The sequence below is a fragment of the Vulpes lagopus genome, chromosome 8 (assembly GCF_018345385.1).
Source record: "Vulpes lagopus strain Blue_001 chromosome 8, ASM1834538v1, whole genome shotgun sequence".
NCBI classification, from domain to species: Eukaryota; Metazoa; Chordata; class Mammalia; order Carnivora; family Canidae; genus Vulpes; species Vulpes lagopus.
The window spans coordinates 40,856,349-40,874,495 of NC_054831.1; the positions used below are offsets into that span (position 1 = coordinate 40,856,349).

Sequence of the window (18,147 nt, forward strand, 5' to 3'; positions counted from 1 at the left end):
TGGACTTTGCTGGGACCCCTGGTAAATGGCTCTTGTTCTCTGCTATTGTAGATTGCATTGGCTCCCTATCAGCACTTGGAAGAAGACATGAAGAGTCTGAAGCAGGTATTAGAGATGAAGAATCAGCAAATACACCAGCAGGAAAAGAAGATCATTGAGCTGGAAAAACTGGTGAGTCAGCCTGCGTCCTTGGGAGCGCCCCAGGAACCTGAATGATATGCCTTACTGTCATCAAGATGCTGTTCACAGCGTTCAGAAGGTGGACCCTTCCCTGTCCAATGCCTACACCTGAAAATGCCACGGCTGAGTCTCAAGATCTTTCTTAGGAAGCCAGGAATTCTGATAAGGAATCTGAGGTGGCCTCATTTTGTACAACTGGGGAACCCTCCTGATTCCCACCTCCATTCTCCATCTGCCACTCCTTCCCTGGGGGAGTGCTCCTTCCTCCTCCTCCCTGCAGGTGATAGGTGGTAAGCCAGTATGAATGGAGCATCACTGAAGTGTGCCAGGCTTGATGCAAAGCACTTTACATGTGTTTGTTCTTTAACTCTGACAGCCATCCCCTGGAGCAGGTACTGTCGGGAGGCTCCTTTCATAGTCGCAGATGCACACGGAGGCCTAGGCAGAGGCATAAGGAGAGCCAGTAAGTGGCTAGGCCCAGGTAGGAGTGCTGGCCCAGTGCTCCACATTCCGGCTTTCACAGCCCTCTGCCTCCTGTTCAGCCCAGCCAGCAGATCTTTAAGTTGCCGTCTTAGTAATTAATCATCTCGGCTAACTTCTAAAGTCCCTGCTTGTTTCTGAAATATCCCTCGAAGCTGGTTTTCCTAAGCCAGGGGCTGATCTAGGCCTACCTGCTGGATCTGGCACCTCCACTTCTTGCAGACATCTCATACTGTACAGGTGCTTATCAGGTGGGGCGGGGCAGCCTGCCGTGTGTCTGTCAGTAACCAGCATCCAGGCAATGGTGACCGTGTGGCACCTCCCAATGGCCCAGAGCTTCCCAGCAGCGTCAGAGTCCTGCCACGTTGCCTGGCCCACATGGAGACCGACGATCCTCCTCCTCCTCCAGGCCGGACAATCCACATTCAGCTGTCTGATCACCCACAAGTCTTAGGGTTTACTCAGATGTTTTTAGCCATGTTCCAGACATTCTGCAGGCCTGCATGCTTTCTCCTTCCAGAAACCTTTCCTGGCATACAGAAAGAACCGATTTAATCTCTTCCCATTTCCTGGGAGCAAAGATGAAGGCTGTAGGGAAGTGCCCTGCTGGGAAGCTGGGACAGAGTCCAGCCCTTTGGCTCTGACTCCTAGTCCTCTTCGTGGAAGGGCAACAGTTTTCCTCAAAGATTGACGACCCAATAGTGAATTTGTCATTTGCTCTTCAAAAAATAATTTATTTCTGAATTTATCTTAGAGTAGAACTGTGCTTCTGCAAGTCCCTAGGGGACACACAGAGAGAAAAGCATAAATTGTAGGGGAATAACAACCAGGGGAAAATGTTATTTTCTGATCATGTTCCAAGCCCATCTCAGGCTTCGGCTTCCTGGCTGGTCATACTCTCAGAAGAAAAAAATGTGTTCACATTATTTGTATTTCTATCCCTCCATTAATTCAGAATGTCCTATTGTGCATACATGCCAGGCAGGGATGCTGATGCAGCTCAGTTGACCGTCAGGGAGAACCAGGGGACCCATCAGCCAAACTAGGACCCAGGGGTGTTCACTGATCTCTGACAGCTCACCTTTGACTGCCTGGGCATGCCCTGGAAGAAGTGTATTCTGCACAGAAACCGGACATATACATACACACACGTTGTATAATATACGTAAAAAATATTTATATCTAAAATATGTATAACAATAATACTTTTACTACATACAGTGCACTCTGGTATTTTCTGTTTTATTTTGTTTTTAAAAATACACTCACATCTAACTTGATTTTACAACCCATTGTAATTTGCAATGCACTATTGTTTTTTTTTAAAGATTTTATTTATTTATTTGAGAGAGAGAGAGAGCATATGTGCACATGAACAGAGGGAAGGGCAGAGGGGGAAGGGGAGGGACAAGAAGACTCTACACGGAACACAGAGCCTCATGTGGGGTGCACTCCAGGACCCTGAGATCATGACCTGAGCCAGAATCAAAAGTTGGACACCCAACCCACCAAGCCACCCAGGCACCCCACAAAGCAATGTTCTTGATAATCCTCCAAAGCCCAGAAGCCAAGGGCGCTGGCCTTCTATATTTGTCATGGCCTTGCTGAGAACCTCTTAACACTGCGTCCTTTGTAGGCGGAAAAGAATATTATCCTAGAAGAAAAGATCCAAGTTCTCCAGCAGCAAAATGAAGACCTCAAAGCAAGGATTGACCAGAACACCGTTGTCACAAGGTAGGTGGGCTTGGGTGTCTGAGCCTAACAAATCAGGTGTCACCTACAAAGTGGCTTTGCTCTTGAGTTTCTTTGGGGACTCTGTTCTTGTCCAGCATCCAATTTATCTAATTCCTCTGTGCTGTGAGGCTTCCCCACACAGGCTCTTGGCATTTTACATATGAAAAGAATAAAACACACCACTGGGACCTCCTGGCCTGTGCCTGGCTCTGCATATCAGTGGTCCCCACTTGGGGACAAATGAGTGAAATTGGCTCATATGTGCAGGAGAGGTCTCCAGTGCAGCTGGGAGATGGAGGGCTTTATTTCTGGGGGGTTTGAAGGAGTGCCAGCTAGATATTCCCAGGCAAAAGACAAAACCCTCATGAGCTGAGCCTGTGCTCCTTAGCTCACAGCACAGACCTGTGTAGGGCCCTCAGCTGCTGAGCTGTCATCCCAGGCCAGCCTGCCCAAGGCCATGAAGAGCTGGCCCTGGCCAGGGGATGGCAGGGAGTGAACAATCCAGTGAAGCTGTGTAGTCGAATGCAGATCCTCTGAGTAACACTGTTCCCATCTCCATCCCCTGCTCTGATGTGCTACGACTTACAAGGAAGGATGTGGGGGTCCCCCCTTCTGCTGTCAGAGTAGAGTGAAGCAGTGTTTAGGCTTGATCAGCCAACTGGAGCTCGTAGGCAGACCTTGGGTTCAGTCCCAGACTGCTGCAGTTAAGCAAGTATCGCAATGAAGCAATCACATGAATTTTTCCCAAATGAATGGTTTCCCGGTACATATAAAAGTTAGGTTTACACTATCCTATAGTTTACTAAGTGTGAAATACCATCATGTCTAAAAAAGCAACGTGCATACCTTAATTTAAAAATGCTTTATTGCTGAAAAATGCAAACCACCATCCAAAGTTTCAGAGAGTCATAAATCTTTTTACTGATGGAGGGTCTTGGCTCACTGTCAGTGGCTACTGACTGGTGGGGGTCAAGTTGCTGAAGGCTGGAGTGTCTGTGCCAATTTCTTAAAACAACAATGAAAGTTTGCTACATCGATGGACTTTCATAAAATATTTCTCTGTAGTGTGCAATGCTGTTTGATAGCATTTCACCCACAAGTTAGGATTTCTTTCAAAACTGGAGTCAATCCTCTCAATCCCTGCTGCTGCTTTATTAGCTAAGTTGATGTACTACTCTAAATCCTTTGTGGTCATTGCAACAGTCTTCATGGCATCTCCACCAAGAGTGGTTTCCATTTCAAGAAACCACTTTCTTGGCTCATCCATGAGAAGCAGCTCCTCATCCGTTCAAGTTTGATCATGAGATGGCAGCAATGTGGTCCCATCTTCAGGTCCCACTTTGATTTCCAGTTCTCTTGCTGTTTTCACTACATCTGTAGTTACTGCCTCCACTGACATCCTGAACCTCTCGCCTCCAAGTCCTCCATGGGGCGGGGGTGAGGGAGAGGACACCAACTTCTTCCAAACTCCTGTGAATGTGGATAATTTGACTTCTTCCCATGAATCATGAATGTTCTTACTGGCATCTTATAATAGTGAATCCTTTCCAGAAGGTTTTCAATTGACTTTGCCCAGATCCATCAGAGGAATCACCCTGTATGGCAGCTATAGGCTTACAAAAATGTATTTCTTAAAGGATAAGACTTGAAAGCCAAAATTATTCCTTGATCCATGGACTGTAGAATGGATATTGTGTCAGCAGGCATGAAGACCACATTCATCTTGCAGGTCTCCATCAGAGCTCTTGGGCGACCAGGTGCATTGTTGGTGAGCGGCAGTATTTTGATAGGAATCATTTTTCTCTGTAGCAGATCTTTACAGTGGGCTTCAAATATTCAGTAAACCATACTGTAAACAGATGTGCTGTCATCCAGGCTTTGTGGTTCCACTGATAGAGGATAGAGTAGATTTTGCATCATTCTGAAGGGCCCTAGGATTTTCAGAATGGTCAATTTGCCCTGGCTTCAACTGAAGTCATCAGCTGCTTTAGCTCCTAACGAGAGTCAGCCTGTCCTTTGAAGACTTCTCTAGCTATGAAAGTCTTGATGGCATCATCTTCCAACAGAAGGCTGTTTTGTCTACATTGAAAAATCTATTGTTTAGTGTAGCTGCCTTCATGAATCACCTTAGCTAGACCTTTTGGGTACCTTACTGCAGGTTCTACACCAGCATTTGTTGCTTCACCTTATACCTTATGTTCTGGAGTTGGCTTCTTTCCTTAAACCTCAGGAACCAACCTCTGCCAGCTTCAGACCTTTCTTCTGCAGCTTCCTCACCTCTATCATCCCTCACAGATTGAGAGATTTAGGGCCTTGCTCTGGATTAGTCTTGGGCCTAAGGGAATGTTGTGGCTGGTTTGCTCTTCTCTCCAGACCACTCAAAGTTTCTCCATATCAATAGTAAGGCTGTTCCACTTTCTACTCCACATGTTCACTGGAGCAGCACTTTTAATGTCCTTCAAGAATCTTTCCTTTGCACCACAACTTGGCTGATGTTTGGCACAAGAGGCCCCAGCTCTCAGCCTACTGAGGCTTTCCACAAACCTTCCTCACTAAGCTTTTGGTTTAAAGTGAGAAACGTGCAACTCTTCCTTTCACCTGAGCACTTAAGAGGCCATTGTAGGGTTATTCTTTGGTCTAACTTCAATATTGTTGTGTCTCTGGAAATAGGGAGACACCCAAAGAGAGGGAGAGGGACCGGGAAAGTCTGGTCGATGGAGCAGTCAGAGCACACACAACATTAATTGATTAAGTTTGTGATCTTATACGGATGTAGTTCATGGACCTCCAAAACGATTATAGTAGTAACATCAAAGATCACTGATCACAGACAAGCATAACAAACATAATAATAATGAAAAAGTTGGAAATATTGCAAAAATTACCAAAACGTGACGTGAAGATGTGAAGTAAGCAAATGCTGTTGGAAAATTGGCACCGGTAACCGTACTCTACTGAGGGCTGGCACAAACCTTCAGCCTATAAAAAATATCTGCAAAGTGCAGTAAAATGAAGCACAGTAAAATGAGGTGTGCCTGCACTTTGTCCATGAGGATAGAGCTCTCTCTGTGGGACCCATGCCTGACCCCTGACCCCTTACTGAACTGAACTCCTTCTTGGATCCATATATGTCACCCTGTGATGCACATGCACACTCACATATGTACTTGTGCTTCCTGTCACCCACAGGTGTACACAAGTGTGCATGCTCCCAGACTTGCGCGATCATGCTCACTCGCATGCACACACTCTTGTGTGCCCGCCCCCTCAGAAGTCACACACATATACTTGCACACACTCACACATATACACACATACACACATTACCTCCGCAACTGAACTCATGGTGCTGGCATTCTTTCCCACCCCAGAGGCTCACAGGAGAGACTGTGCCAGGGCAGCAGGTGTGTCACCCACCCTGCTCAACCTGAGCCACCCCAACCCATGCCTCCCCTGGAAATCACAAAGGCACCTGGCCCAAAGAGCAAGTCCAGGCTTTATCCAAGTGAGCTGGCTTCCTAGGCTGAGTCCGTGCAGCTACAAAATGCCTGTGTACTCATCCCTGTCAGTTCCTCATTTATACAAAATGCAACAAAGCAAGCAACTCACACTTGATGACAGCGCAGGACGCATCGATCCCTTTTTCATTTAGCATCCCTTATCAACAACCATTAATTGAGCATCTGTTGTGTGCCAGACGCCAGGCTGGATGCTGGGGATTCAAGGAAAGTGGCTCTGGCCCCTATCCTCGAGGGCTCTCGGTCCAGCAGGCAGGCAGATGCACAGATCAGCATGTGCAGCAGGGGAAGACGCTTGCTCTCATGGGGACCCGAACCAGGGCCAGGGAGGCCAGGAGGTGTCCTGGGGCTGACGGCACTGTCCCTGTGCTGTCCTTATGGTTGATGGCCACTATCTCTGAGCCTCCTGCGCAGCACACCCACAACTAGCTCCCCACTTCCCTCCTTTCCTCTTTTGCCTTCAGCATTTGCTCTGTCCGGGGACAGCTAGGGCCTCCCCTGATGGGGCAGAGGGACTGTGAGGGAACCGATGTGTCCGCATGAAGCATGGAAATCACACTTCAGCCCATGGGGCTTGGTCTCTGTGGTCCTGTTGGTCCCCGAGCTCCCGCAGGCGGCTGCAGCCTCCTCCCTTGCCCCGACCCCCCTGGCCTGGTGAATCTCAAGTTCAGTGCCTTCCAGCAGAATCGCTGCTTGATTGTTTCCTGTTCTCCCCATGCAGACAACTGTCAGAGGAAAATGCCAATCTGCAGGAATATGTGGAGAAAGAAACCCAGGAGAAGAAGAGATTGAGCCGAACCAACGAAGAGCTGCTTTGGAAGCTCCAAACTGGGGACCCAACCAGCCCGGTTAAACTCTCGCCCACGTCCCCCGTCTACCGTGGCTCCTCCTCGGGGCCCTCCTCGCCCGCCAGAGTCAGCGCGACGCCCAGATGACCCGCCCAGCGCTTCCACCCGGACGGACGGACGGACGGACGGAGTCTTGACCGGGGGCCGCCCGGGGCTGGCCCTGCGCGCATGCTCAGTAGCTGCATAGCTGCATCCTAAGCAAAGTCCTCTTCTGATCCTCATATAAGACTGTCCTGGTGTTGGCACTTAGGAAAGTGTAAACGGTAGTGTCTGATGTGCAAACGTTTGACCGTAGTTAGAGCCAAAAGAAAGGAAGAAACTCCAGTTGTTCTTGAGCAATGAACTTTCACTGCAGAATTTCAGGTTCGTTACAAATAGCTCAGTTTTGAATATACATTGAATAATCCTTGTGTACTGCACCGATATGTGTGTATATTTAGATATACGTATATACACATGCAGCGGTTCTGAATTGCATTTTTTATAACATGAAGTGCTGACATATTTTGGTGAAGGTCAGCAGTTTTCTAACTTGTGCCTAAGAATTATTGGGATATGAAAATGCATTTCTATCTAGCTTCCCAGGAATATTTCTACCCAAAATAGAAAAAGGAAAAAAAAAAAAAAGATAGAGAAGAAGCGCCTTTCAACCTACCACCAAGTGGTACTCTAACACAAACACCAGCGATTTGTGAACAGTAACTGCCTTTGGAACAGTCAGCTTCTTAGTCAACATGATGTGAGGTCACTATTATTCCATTCGCAAGTTTTACTTATTAATACTCCTGTCGTGAGTGCCTAAGGGATAGCAGTGGGAAATCCTGAGGGGTTTAGCGGTTTGCAGATGCTTCTCACGACAGTGAATCATCTACAGTCTTGTAAACACAAGATTTGCTTTTTTCCTAAGTGACATCTTAGAATCCATCATTAAGCTACTACACCCTTGGGAAAATATGGAAGAACATAACCTTCTGGAGTGAGGGTGAGGATGACCTTGGAGCTGGCCAAGCCCATCCGCGCTTTGTCCTCCAGAAGGAAAACTGCTGGTAGGATCTGTATCTTGATTGAGCACAGAGTAGGAAGGCATCCTCTGGCATCCCATGTGGTGTGCTCCAATGTGATTCTATAAATGGTCAACCCACCAAAATATGACCCTCAGGCCCCCACTTCATAGACAACCATCCCCCCTCATCAGTTTGGTCCTATAACTCAACCCCATAAGTGTACATTGAGATGGCTCAGGGGTTCTTGCAGGGGCTTCCAGAAAACTGACCCTTCCATCCTGGGGGATCGCTTTGCAGCTGTGCTCGATCATCACATGACCTCCCACAAAGCCAGGTGTATTTTCTGCCCCATGACCAAGCAGTACCACAGCTGACAGCGGTCCCTTCTCAGGCCCAGGAGGTTCTTCCAAACAGAGGAGCCCAATGAAACGGTCAGCCAGCAGTCCCTGGCCCCTGGACTGACATTTGTCTCGGAAATAGTAGAGTTAGAATGTGAAAGCTCTCCCTATAGTGCTGTGGAAGAAGAGTAGGAGCATGACACACAAAGAAAGACACAGTTTTTTAACAGTTGATATGATAACGATGGTGACGATAATGATGCCTTTGTTTCCTGTTTGTGACAAAGACCCTGCACCTTTTCCTGATGGCCTCTCGTAATAGTCCTGAGTCCAGGGCTGCCTCTGAGCATGCCCCGGGCGAGCAGACTCATGCAGGGATGCTCCTTGTGCCAGGAACCATGGAACCAGGAAGAAACGACCCACGGGAGGGGCCACCTTGCCCGCGGCCCTGCCTGCTGGGCACCTGTGCAGCCAGCCTGAAGACAGGCCTGGTCTGCATTCTTGGCATGAGTCAAGCTTGGGCTTGCTGGCCTCAGGTACATCTCATTTCTAACAAACCTCCCAGGGTCTTTGCCCATCCTCGGGACATACACGATAGATACTCATTGAAGAGACATGTCTTTTTTCCTTTAGTGGCTCTGCATGATGTTGTGATATTGAGTTGGGCATTCCATTAGAGTAGATCGTGCCACGTTGACTAAATACACAAGTATTTATTCTATTAGCAGGCACCACCTGCCAACAGTCATTTGGCAGTAGCTCGGCTCTGCCCCTTAGGAACTGCTTCCATAAGGACACCTGCTAAATGCAGTTACACAGCAATACAGATTTCAGTGTTAACGTTAGAACGTGCTACAGTGTGTTAGCCTATTGCAGTCAAAGTCGTAGTGATGTTAGAACTAAGTAACCCCTCACTAGGTGGACTAAAGCTTTGCCCTAACCAGCCCTGCCCTTGGGTACTTGAGCTAATTCCCACATTGCCCTGGCTTCATCCCTTCATCATCATGGGTTGCTCCTATCCTGAAACATGAGGGCTGGCAGCCGCTGAGCCCCCTCTTCACTACCCTACCCCCCCCCCCACCATTAGAACTGGGACCTTTTGACATGGAAGTCTCCCTCCATCCACCCCTCAGGCTGGAGTGGTTTCCACATCCAGATGCTGCAGCCTCCCCACCTGCCTCAGACCCACCAAACCTCACCAGCCTCTTCCTGGTGTTTGAGACCTGACTGTGCCCTGCACCCACCCTTGCCTGCCCAGCACAAGCTGAATGAGGTTGTGAGTGGGCCGGGTTTCAGGGGAGGGGAGGGGGCTGACGGGCTGGCACACATGGTGATTATTTGAATGGAGTCACACATTATTTATCTGGCCCCTACAGTTTCTGTGTTACATATTTGTGTTTGAAGCATATTAAAATTAACTTGAGGGACTTGCTGTGATATGCACTTGATGTAACTGTCAGCCTGGCCCTCCCAGGCTTCAGGAAATCCCCTGCTGGGGATCCAAGGCAGGGAAGCAGGGAGGTGTTTTGCAGGCTGCGTTCCCTTTCTGCAGGTACCAGTGTCAGCTGATTGTCACTCACCAAGACCCACTCTCCCCAGACCCAGCAGGTCCAGGGGTCCCGCAGCTGTCTTCCAGCCCAGATCTCAGCAGCTCTGCCCTGAACCTCAGAGAGCATCAAGGCTCCACTCTGCTAGGCCATCTTCCAGAGGCTGGGCGGGCTAGACTCAGTTCGAAAGGACACAACACATGGACTACAGTCCTTTCCCCATCGATTTCACATTCAGGCCTAAACAGGTGTATGTTTCGACTGCAAAGAGAGCTTGGTGTGCCCTAAATCCCATCAGGATCATCACAGACAATGCCCACAGTCACAGCAGGTCCTTATCATGAGCTTTTTCCCCCAACGGGGCGGGGGGAATAGGGTACAGGGAACACAGGACCCTGGAGAGCTCTGTAGGCCTCCCTAGAATACCCCAAAGTGCAGCCAGGACACTCATTTCTACCTGAAAGCACTTGCCCCCATCTCACCCACCTCAGGTTGTCCAGCCTGACACTGCAATGTCCACATGGGTCTGCCCCTTCTTCGGGTTACAAGGGAGACCCAGTGTGGCCGGCTTTCCATGCTGGTTTCGCAGGGCATATAGGAGTGGAAACAACTTGAGACTTAGGCAAGCCTGCCCCCCAAACAGTAGCTGAACAAAGAGACTTTTGTGGATGACAAATCACTTCGAGGCACCTCAGGACCTGAGAGGAACACTACAGATCCCCTCTGAATCACCCACACCTCCAGATTGTTGACAATGACTATATGTTTACTAAATGATTTCCTTGTCAACCTGTCCCAACCTATTAGTGTCTTTTGGGGTGTCTTGTGCCCTCCACTTGTGTAATAACCACTTTCCATTGTCCTTCCCCCTACACATGAGGTAAACAAGGTACAGGTCAGCACCTCCACTTAACCAAAGAGCAGACTGGTGACTTGCCCCTTGGCATGTGCAGGAAAAGGGGTTAAGCGCCGGCTTCCTCCTGTCTGCAGAGAACTGCGTCCCCTCCCACAGGTAACTTGCAGCAGACAGAGAACTTTGGTGGAGACTCTGTCACTTCCAGTGTGCCCAGGACCCTGGTACAGCCCGCCACCCCCGCATGGAGAGGTGGATCATCTCATCAAGAAGAGGGCAATGGAGGAGTTAAGCTCAGGTAGAAACAAAGCTGAAATCACCCGCCTGCTATTGGAGCTGAATGCTCTTCTCGTGGCTGATGCGGCACCGTGCAGCATCGCTGTCCTGCCCGCTGTCACAGCATCTGTGATCCAGAGTCAGGGTCCTGCGCCCTGGAGAGTTTGGGCCCAATACTTAACAACAACAGCAAAAAACCCACCGAAGGCTGGTATGCTGTCCTGGTTGCTAAAGGGAGTTCATTCATTTAAATTTGCTAAATCTCTTAAAAAAAAAAAAAACAACAGGTTGCTTCTCTTAAACTTCTGGAAACAAAAACAGGACATTGGGGTTTCTGAGCACCAAGTATAATTCTCCCCTGTCGGCGTGGAGGGAAGAGGCGCTTAGGAGGTGCAGGCCCATTCGCCGCCCTCACCGCGCCCCGAGTTTTGCCGGGGCCGCCAGCCAGCAGGGGTGGGCGGTGTGCAGCTCTCAGCTGGGCCCCCTGGTGCACGTGACCTGGGCACAGGCCGGGGCACCCACTCCTGGGCCCCGAGCAAGCTGTTCTTGCACTGCTGCTGCCTGCAGAGCGGTTTCCTGCTTCAACCGCGCCCAAACTGATGTGGCAGGGCTGTTCCCGTCCCCGCCGCGCCACCCACCGCAGTGTAGGGAGGACAGTAACGTCCCGGCCTCGAGGCGCGGAAGAGCATCCACGGGAGGGGCCGGCCTGCACGACGTGTCTTCCCCGACTCGCACCGGATCCCCGGGGTCGGGCGCAGACCAAGTTGGCCCAGGAGCGGCCTCAGGAGCAACAGCGGCGCCTGCTGGCGTCACGTCCTATTCAATAGCCGCATTTACGGCCCGGTGGGCAGCCAGAGTTCGGTAAAACGAAAACGATTCCCTTTTGAAGAGGAGCGGGCAGGGTCATCCTCTGGGCCTCCCAAGCGCCCGGGCTCCGGTGGTCGTGCGAGGCCGGGCTGGAGTGGGCAGGCCGCAGGCGCGGAGGGGCTCGGAGGATCCCCCGGTGCTGCCAGCGCCGAGCTGGGTGAGCGCAGCTTTCGAGGCACCAGAAGGGTTTCGAGCCGGGAGGGTTTCGAGCTCCCCATCGGGCCCCGCGCTCTGGGCTCGGCTGAGACGGGGCTGCGGGGGCTCCTGCCGGCCGCTGGGCGGCGCTGCGGCGCCGTGGGAACGGGCTCCGCCGCGCTCCCGGAGGTGGGGCTCTAAGCGCGCCGCGCCCCCAGCCCGCCGCCACCTGCCCTCCCGGCCGCTCCCCCGCCCGGACCCGGGCGCTCCCGCCCTGGGCTCTGGCCCCGCCAGCTGTCAGCAGAACCTCTCCCGGAGAGATCGCCCTGGGGACGGGGGGGGGGGCGCTGGGGGCGACAGAGAGGCCTCCTGCCCGCCTGCGGCCCCGGCCGCACCGCACACCGGCCGCAGGCACGAGACCCGGCTGGGGAGGACTTGCTGACGGATTCTGCTGTTGCGAACTCGGGGTGAAGCCGGCCGCTGCGTGTCCCCCCGCCCCGAGAACACGCTAAGGTTAGACCCTGGGGGGGGGGGGACGGTGGCAACACCCTTCCCAATGCGATCACCAAATCACAGCAGGGTAGTGGCCGAGAGTTGAGGCCACTGGACCGAATCTGCCTCCTGTGCGAGAGGACGCTCCCCTCCTCAAGCGGGGTGTGGTGGTGGGGTGGGAGCAGCTTCAGTCCTTCCCCAGCCCCATCCTGACAATCGGTGCCTGTGGAGGAAGTGCAGGGCTGAGGTGTGCGTGGCGCGAGGGATGAGCAGCCGGAGTCCTTGGCTGCGACTTTGGTGGGAAGATGTCGGGGCTCAAACCCAAGCCAAGTCTGGAAAAAAGAGGTCCTCGGAGATAGCATGAGAGGATCCTAAATGAGGGCTGGGGGACTCCCCGGTTGAGATGCTGCTAGTCCTTGGAATGAGGATTTGCACCTAGTGGCCAAGGGAAAATGAGGCACTGCAACATCTGTCTGTGGGGGAACAGGAAGAAACTAAAGAAGCAAAGGGCAGGATGTGGAAGTCTCTGTGGGGCAATGACAAGCTTGAGGACCCTGGCCGAGAGCTGCTACAATTCTTGAGATCACACTGTACATGCTGAAGCCATATACAGAATTTATTAGAGTTTGCGGAAGCATGAGATAATGTACCACAAAATAATTTGATTTTACAACATATAGTAGGGAGTTGTCAACATACTGTATTGTCAGCAAGAATGGGATACAGAGCAGAGTTTCACATTTTTTAAAAGGCGATGGACATCTATGCTTGTCCTTAAAATAAAAACTAGGACGGGCCAGCAGAGATAGCCTGGTTTGCAGTGGGCGTCAGAATCCAAATCTAGTATCACAATTATAAGAAACTATAAGAAAACTATTAGAAAAATAGAACATCAAACAAGCAAAAAAATATTATACAATTTTACATAATAAACACAATTCTCTTATTAATGGCTCCATGATCAGTAGAAGGAAAAGTTTACTGGAGAAACCACAGCTTTTCAGGTTTGATAATAAACCAGCCCTCATTGCGGTCATCACCTTCTGTGCTTCTTAGACCCATCGACACTGAAAGGCACAACTTAAGCGGGAAACTCACTTTAAATATATATTACAACTTTTCAAGTGGGAAAATAAGTCCCAAACTTAAAAAAGTCTGTCCTCGAGAAACACAAAATCATATACCTTGTTAATTACTTAACAAAGTCAAGTGCATCTTCCTAGCCCTGCTTCCTGACCCTGCTGGACACGCTCATACCCTGAGAAAATCAATTGGTTGGACTTCACAGCCGAGATCTTTATCTCATGTGGGTTTTCAGCCGGCGGTTCAGCACGCTTACAGGGTCATCCAGGAGGGTTCCTTGAAACCTGTGCCCGGAGACCTTTGGCCAGTCCCTGTCCCTCTTGAAAGAGCACTGCCACTCAGTGAAGCAACGGGCACAAAAAGACTCTATCAAAGTCAGTTAACATTTTTTTTTTCCTTAAAAACCCATTAAGAATCGTGATGAAATGTAGCTTCTTGCACACTGGATCGATAAAGCATTTCATTACAAAAAAAAAAAAAAAGGGTCCACAAAATGTGTATCTCACTCTAAGGAGCCTTACATACAATACTCTCATCATGATGCCAAATGTATACCTTAAATTATATATAACAGTCATACGTAACACATTTAGCTCCATCTGCTGGCAACTCTGTAACAGTCCCACACAGAAGCACACAAGTGTCGCACACCTGTGCCCAGCAGACACACCTCTCCATCCGTGCTAGAGCACATCGGTAATGGGGCCTGGCACCAACATCCCCTACTCCTGTCTTCATGGTGATGACTCCTGGGCGCCAGCAGAACAATCAGCTTTTATGAGATGTGTGGAAGTGGGACATGCAAATCAGAGGAGCTGGGTCCTGGCACAGAGCCAGCAAGTATTCCATTTGGCGAGGCCCCTCAAATGCCTGTAAGCCTGCCTACGCTCTGGCCGGGGCCTTTACAAGGCATGTCCACACTCACCCAAGGAATTCAGCCTCTGACCCTGTGCTCATAGCTGCAAGTGTGGTGTTAAGCCAGAGGCCATCCTGTGCAGACTACAGAACTCCGTTCAGAATACCTGCTCAGTCGTGGGAAGAGAGCGTACGGCCCAGTTGGCACCTGCTGCCATGCGTGAAGCCCAACAAACAAGGGCCAGGTGCCTCATCCAAGTATGGGCACAGGCTGCACCAAAGGTGCAGAAGGGGGCGCGCCAGAGCCGCAGGAACCCAGGTTGGGTGAAGCCCCCAGAACGCTGCAGTCACCTGAGGACACAGGGCAGGCAGGACGCCTGTGATACCCCAAGCCCAGTATCAGCACGTGGGACCAGGAGGCTGATCTCTTGACAGAAATGACGCAGTGGAACAAAACCACAAGTAGGGGCGCTGTGGGGGGGGGGGTTCTGACAATATCGATTTAGCAGTCTTTCCAAAACACCCTAGGAAAGATGGCACTACCCCCATCTCCCTATTGGTTTGGAAAAACAAATAAGGCCCAAAGTTAGGCTGAAAGGAGGTGAGCTGAGGGGTGTGCAGAGGCCCACTATCCCCCCGAAGGCCTCCCTCCTAGAAGCAGGCTCAACCTCATTGGCCCACGGGGTCTGACTGCTTCCCTGGAGACCCCCTCAAACCCTTCACTCTTCAGCAGAGCTCCTAGGGCTCCACAGTTCAGTTGAGTCTTTGTGAGTCTTCAAGGGGTCACAAAAACATGCAGAGTGGGGACACTGCAGGAGGCGGGGAGGGGTGCTTACTTGACACAAATGGGTCTTTTCCAATGTGGGTATTTGGGGCTGGACCACAGATAAAAGCAGACACATTTCCAAAGGGTGTGTGTGTCTCTAGAAGTGTGGAATTTCTGATGATGTAGGAAAATACTGGCCAAGCCATGAAACAGAGAATCATATTCTTGCTTGAGGGCTACGGATGCCAACTGTTGGGTGCTTCTGGTGGTTATTTCTTGCCTGCACACATGCGTGTATGTGCCTGTGTGTGTGTATGTGAGTTTATCTGGGGGGAAGGAATAAAGAATGGGATAAGAAAAAGCGTATCAACCGTGGGGAGACTCACTCCAGACACCACTCTTTACATCACCGCCCTCATACACAGAGAACTTTTCCCTGGCAACTGCACAAAAGCTTCTCACTAAAAGCACAGTGACCATGAGAACTATTTCTCTGTGGAACCTTTAGGTGTCTTTTTCCAAATGGGCGGCTCCTGCCCATAATGGGGGGAGTGGCAGGGCAGGGGCTTCTCACTACTAAGCTGGCGAGCCTACTGGAGGCACTTCCCACTTTGGGGGAAGGGGGGGATCCTGATGCGCCAGGAGCTTCTCATTCTGTGGGATGTTATCAGGAAAACATACCTTGTCAGTTGGTAGAAGGATACACGTTGCCAGCTGAAATGTCAACTGTATGCACAGTCTATTGTATGCTGTCTTGCACAGAAATTTCAGCCAGAAAAAAGGAATTAAAGTAAAAAAGAAAAAAATTCTCTCCTGCACTTTTTCTGAAATACTCTCTTACCCTCAAGTTCTTTTTGCCTATGTGGAAAAATAACAGACTAATGAAGCAAACAAATAGCTAACAAACCCTAAGACAGCAGACGACCAAAACCCCAACAAAATAAGTTAATAGTTATCAAAATATTGTACAGCACCAATCTACATAAATTTAAATACCTTTCTTTGGAAACCCGCACTTGGGGCTCTTATGCTCTTCCCTCTGTAACATTCACAAATGACAGAATAAAGCTTCCAGCAAACAAGGTGTTCAGGGCCTTGGCCACCCGCCCACCAGCCCTCCACCCACCACTGCCATTTGGCCATTTCACAAATTCTTGCAATTCTCTCCAGACTTACTGAGGGAGATCAGACAAGTGCCATCAACTTACCAGGCTTCTTTCTACCAGATTTGTGTCAAAGACCAGGGAAGAAATGGGAGTCTGAGCTTCAAAAGCAGCATTTGCATTTTCTGGGGTGTCCACAGGCCTTCCCCCACCCTCACCTCCCATCAGCATGGGGCCCTTCTGTCTCTGGAGCCGCAGTCTAATTGGAAGGAAGACTCTGTCAGCATTCTTGCTTTCTCGGGCCCCGTCCTCAAAGTGTGTGTGAGCCACAGAGTGCGCCAGCATATGGGAGGGAGCACACTGTGTACAGGGCCCCAAGCTGGCTCCTCGACTTACAGAAGCGGGAGGTCCGGGGCAGGGTGATGAACCCAGATAAAAACCCCAACATTTGGACAACAGATAACGGCAGGGACAGCAACATGACCCCAAATTCTCGTGTGCAGACCCCATGCTCAGAGCAACACACTGAGCAATATTTGGCCATTTTTCAAGTTAACACTAAGTGTCAACTGAACTTGGAGTGATTCACAGACGCTAACAGGAGGACTCAGTGTGATGATGTGAGAGGGGGGCCACACAGATGATGTCAGGGCCGGCCACCATCACCTCAGAATGAGTGGATACCTGCCTCCAGAACCTCATAAGACTCAAGAAACTGACCTGTAAGCATCAGAGGGCAGGATTTAGTGATTGGCAAAGACCCACAGAAAACAGCGCTCTAAGCTCTGCTAATCTAAGGCCAGTCCCACATGCACACAGGGCCACATTCCAGTGACTTGGAACCCCGGGGTGTGGGTGAGAGATCCCAGAAGCAGCAAGTGGAGGAGGTATGGCTAAAGGACATCCCCTGGAGCCCAGGGACCTCGGCCCTCCTGCCCTGTTCCCACAGCAGTGCCCCCTTCTTCCTCACCTGCCCCTAGTACTAAGCATGCCCAGTCCTGTCAGAGTCAGAGCAACGCCCCTGCCTGGGAGCAGGCGTAAGGGAGGGCTTACAGTCCTAATGACTTCTGGAAGCGATTCGGAGAACAGGAGTGGGAGAAGGAAACCAGTCTTACTCTTCCTTTTTAAAGTATACTGCTGTCCTTTGGCTCTGGGGAACTGCTGGGGACAGACTGTTCTGGAGTACTTGTCTTGCATCTACGGTTGGCCTCTGGGGCTGAGTGGGGAGATGGCTACTGAAAGTCTGGAGTTTGGATGTTTTTAATACCAGAATGGTCCCTGGGGAGGGAGGCCTGGCTTCTCAAAGTAACAAGAGAAGGTGACCTCCATTCTGCCTGAGGACGCAGCAGCACGGGCACGGAGCTGGTGAGGACGGGAGCCGCTTGCTTTGTTCAGAGGGATGTCAGGAGCCACAGTGGCCAGCTGCAGCCAAGTGGCCTCCACCAGGGAGCTGTCAGAGGTGACTGGGACGTGGTGCACCTGCCGCGGAGCAAGTCTAGGCAGGACACACGGGTTGTGGGCCGAGGCTGCATTTCAAGTAGCTGCACCTTCTGCTGCATTGGGGCTCTGTAGATGTGGGTGGGTCCTGATGCACTGGTGGGGGGAGCGAGGTGCTCCCAGGACCTCTGCGGGCATCCCTCGGGCTGCTGCCACCCCTGGGATTAGGGCTGCGTGTCACTTGCAATGGTCCAAATTGCCATCAGGAGTCCTTGCTTGGTCAGTGGCCAGGGACGCCTCCTCGCTGTGCCACAAACCATAGCCAAAGTAGATGATGAAGCCTGTAGGCCAAGAGCAGAGACCGGGTGTGAACAGAGCAGGCTGAGAAGCCCTGGGTCCGTCATGTGGCCCCACAGGAAAGCCTCTCCCTGCTGCCCGTCCCAGGCCTGAACCCAAAGAAAGCACCCCTCATGGCCCAACCTTGTGTCTGGAGAAACGAAAGGGCTCTTGGACTATAATCGACAAAAGTCACTATCTCACCTCTATGTGCAGGAAAGGCACACTGCCTTCTGGAAAGCCTCACGCTGGGGCAGTTCTGGAGCGGGGAGAGGCTAGGCCGGGGACCAGAGAG

At 50.9% G+C, this 18,147-nt stretch overlaps 2 protein-coding genes across 12 annotated transcripts in view; one reads left to right on the plus strand and one right to left on the minus strand.

Annotated features, from left to right (window-relative positions):
- MTUS2 (microtubule associated scaffold protein 2) overlaps positions 1–9,529 on the plus strand; it is a 585,745-nt gene extending 576,216 nt beyond the window's left edge. For all 6 annotated transcript variants that reach the window (XM_041765696.1, XM_041765701.1, XM_041765700.1 and 3 more), the window contains 3 exons: positions 52–171; positions 2,297–2,394; positions 6,634–9,529. In XM_041765696.1, the coding sequence (XP_041621630.1) occupies positions 52–171; positions 2,297–2,394; positions 6,634–6,847 (432 nt within the window). In that variant the 3' untranslated portion in view covers positions 6,848–9,529. The remainder of the gene's footprint in view (positions 1–51; positions 172–2,296; positions 2,395–6,633) is intronic.
- Positions 9,530–12,867: 3,338 nt separating this feature from the next.
- SLC7A1 (solute carrier family 7 member 1) overlaps positions 12,868–18,147 on the minus strand; it is a 79,994-nt gene continuing 74,714 nt past the window's right edge. For all 6 annotated transcript variants that reach the window (XM_041767874.1, XM_041767871.1, XM_041767873.1 and 3 more), the window contains one exon: positions 12,868–17,857. In XM_041767874.1, the coding sequence (XP_041623808.1) occupies positions 17,754–17,857 (104 nt within the window). In that variant the 3' untranslated portion in view covers positions 12,868–17,753. The remainder of the gene's footprint in view (positions 17,858–18,147) is intronic.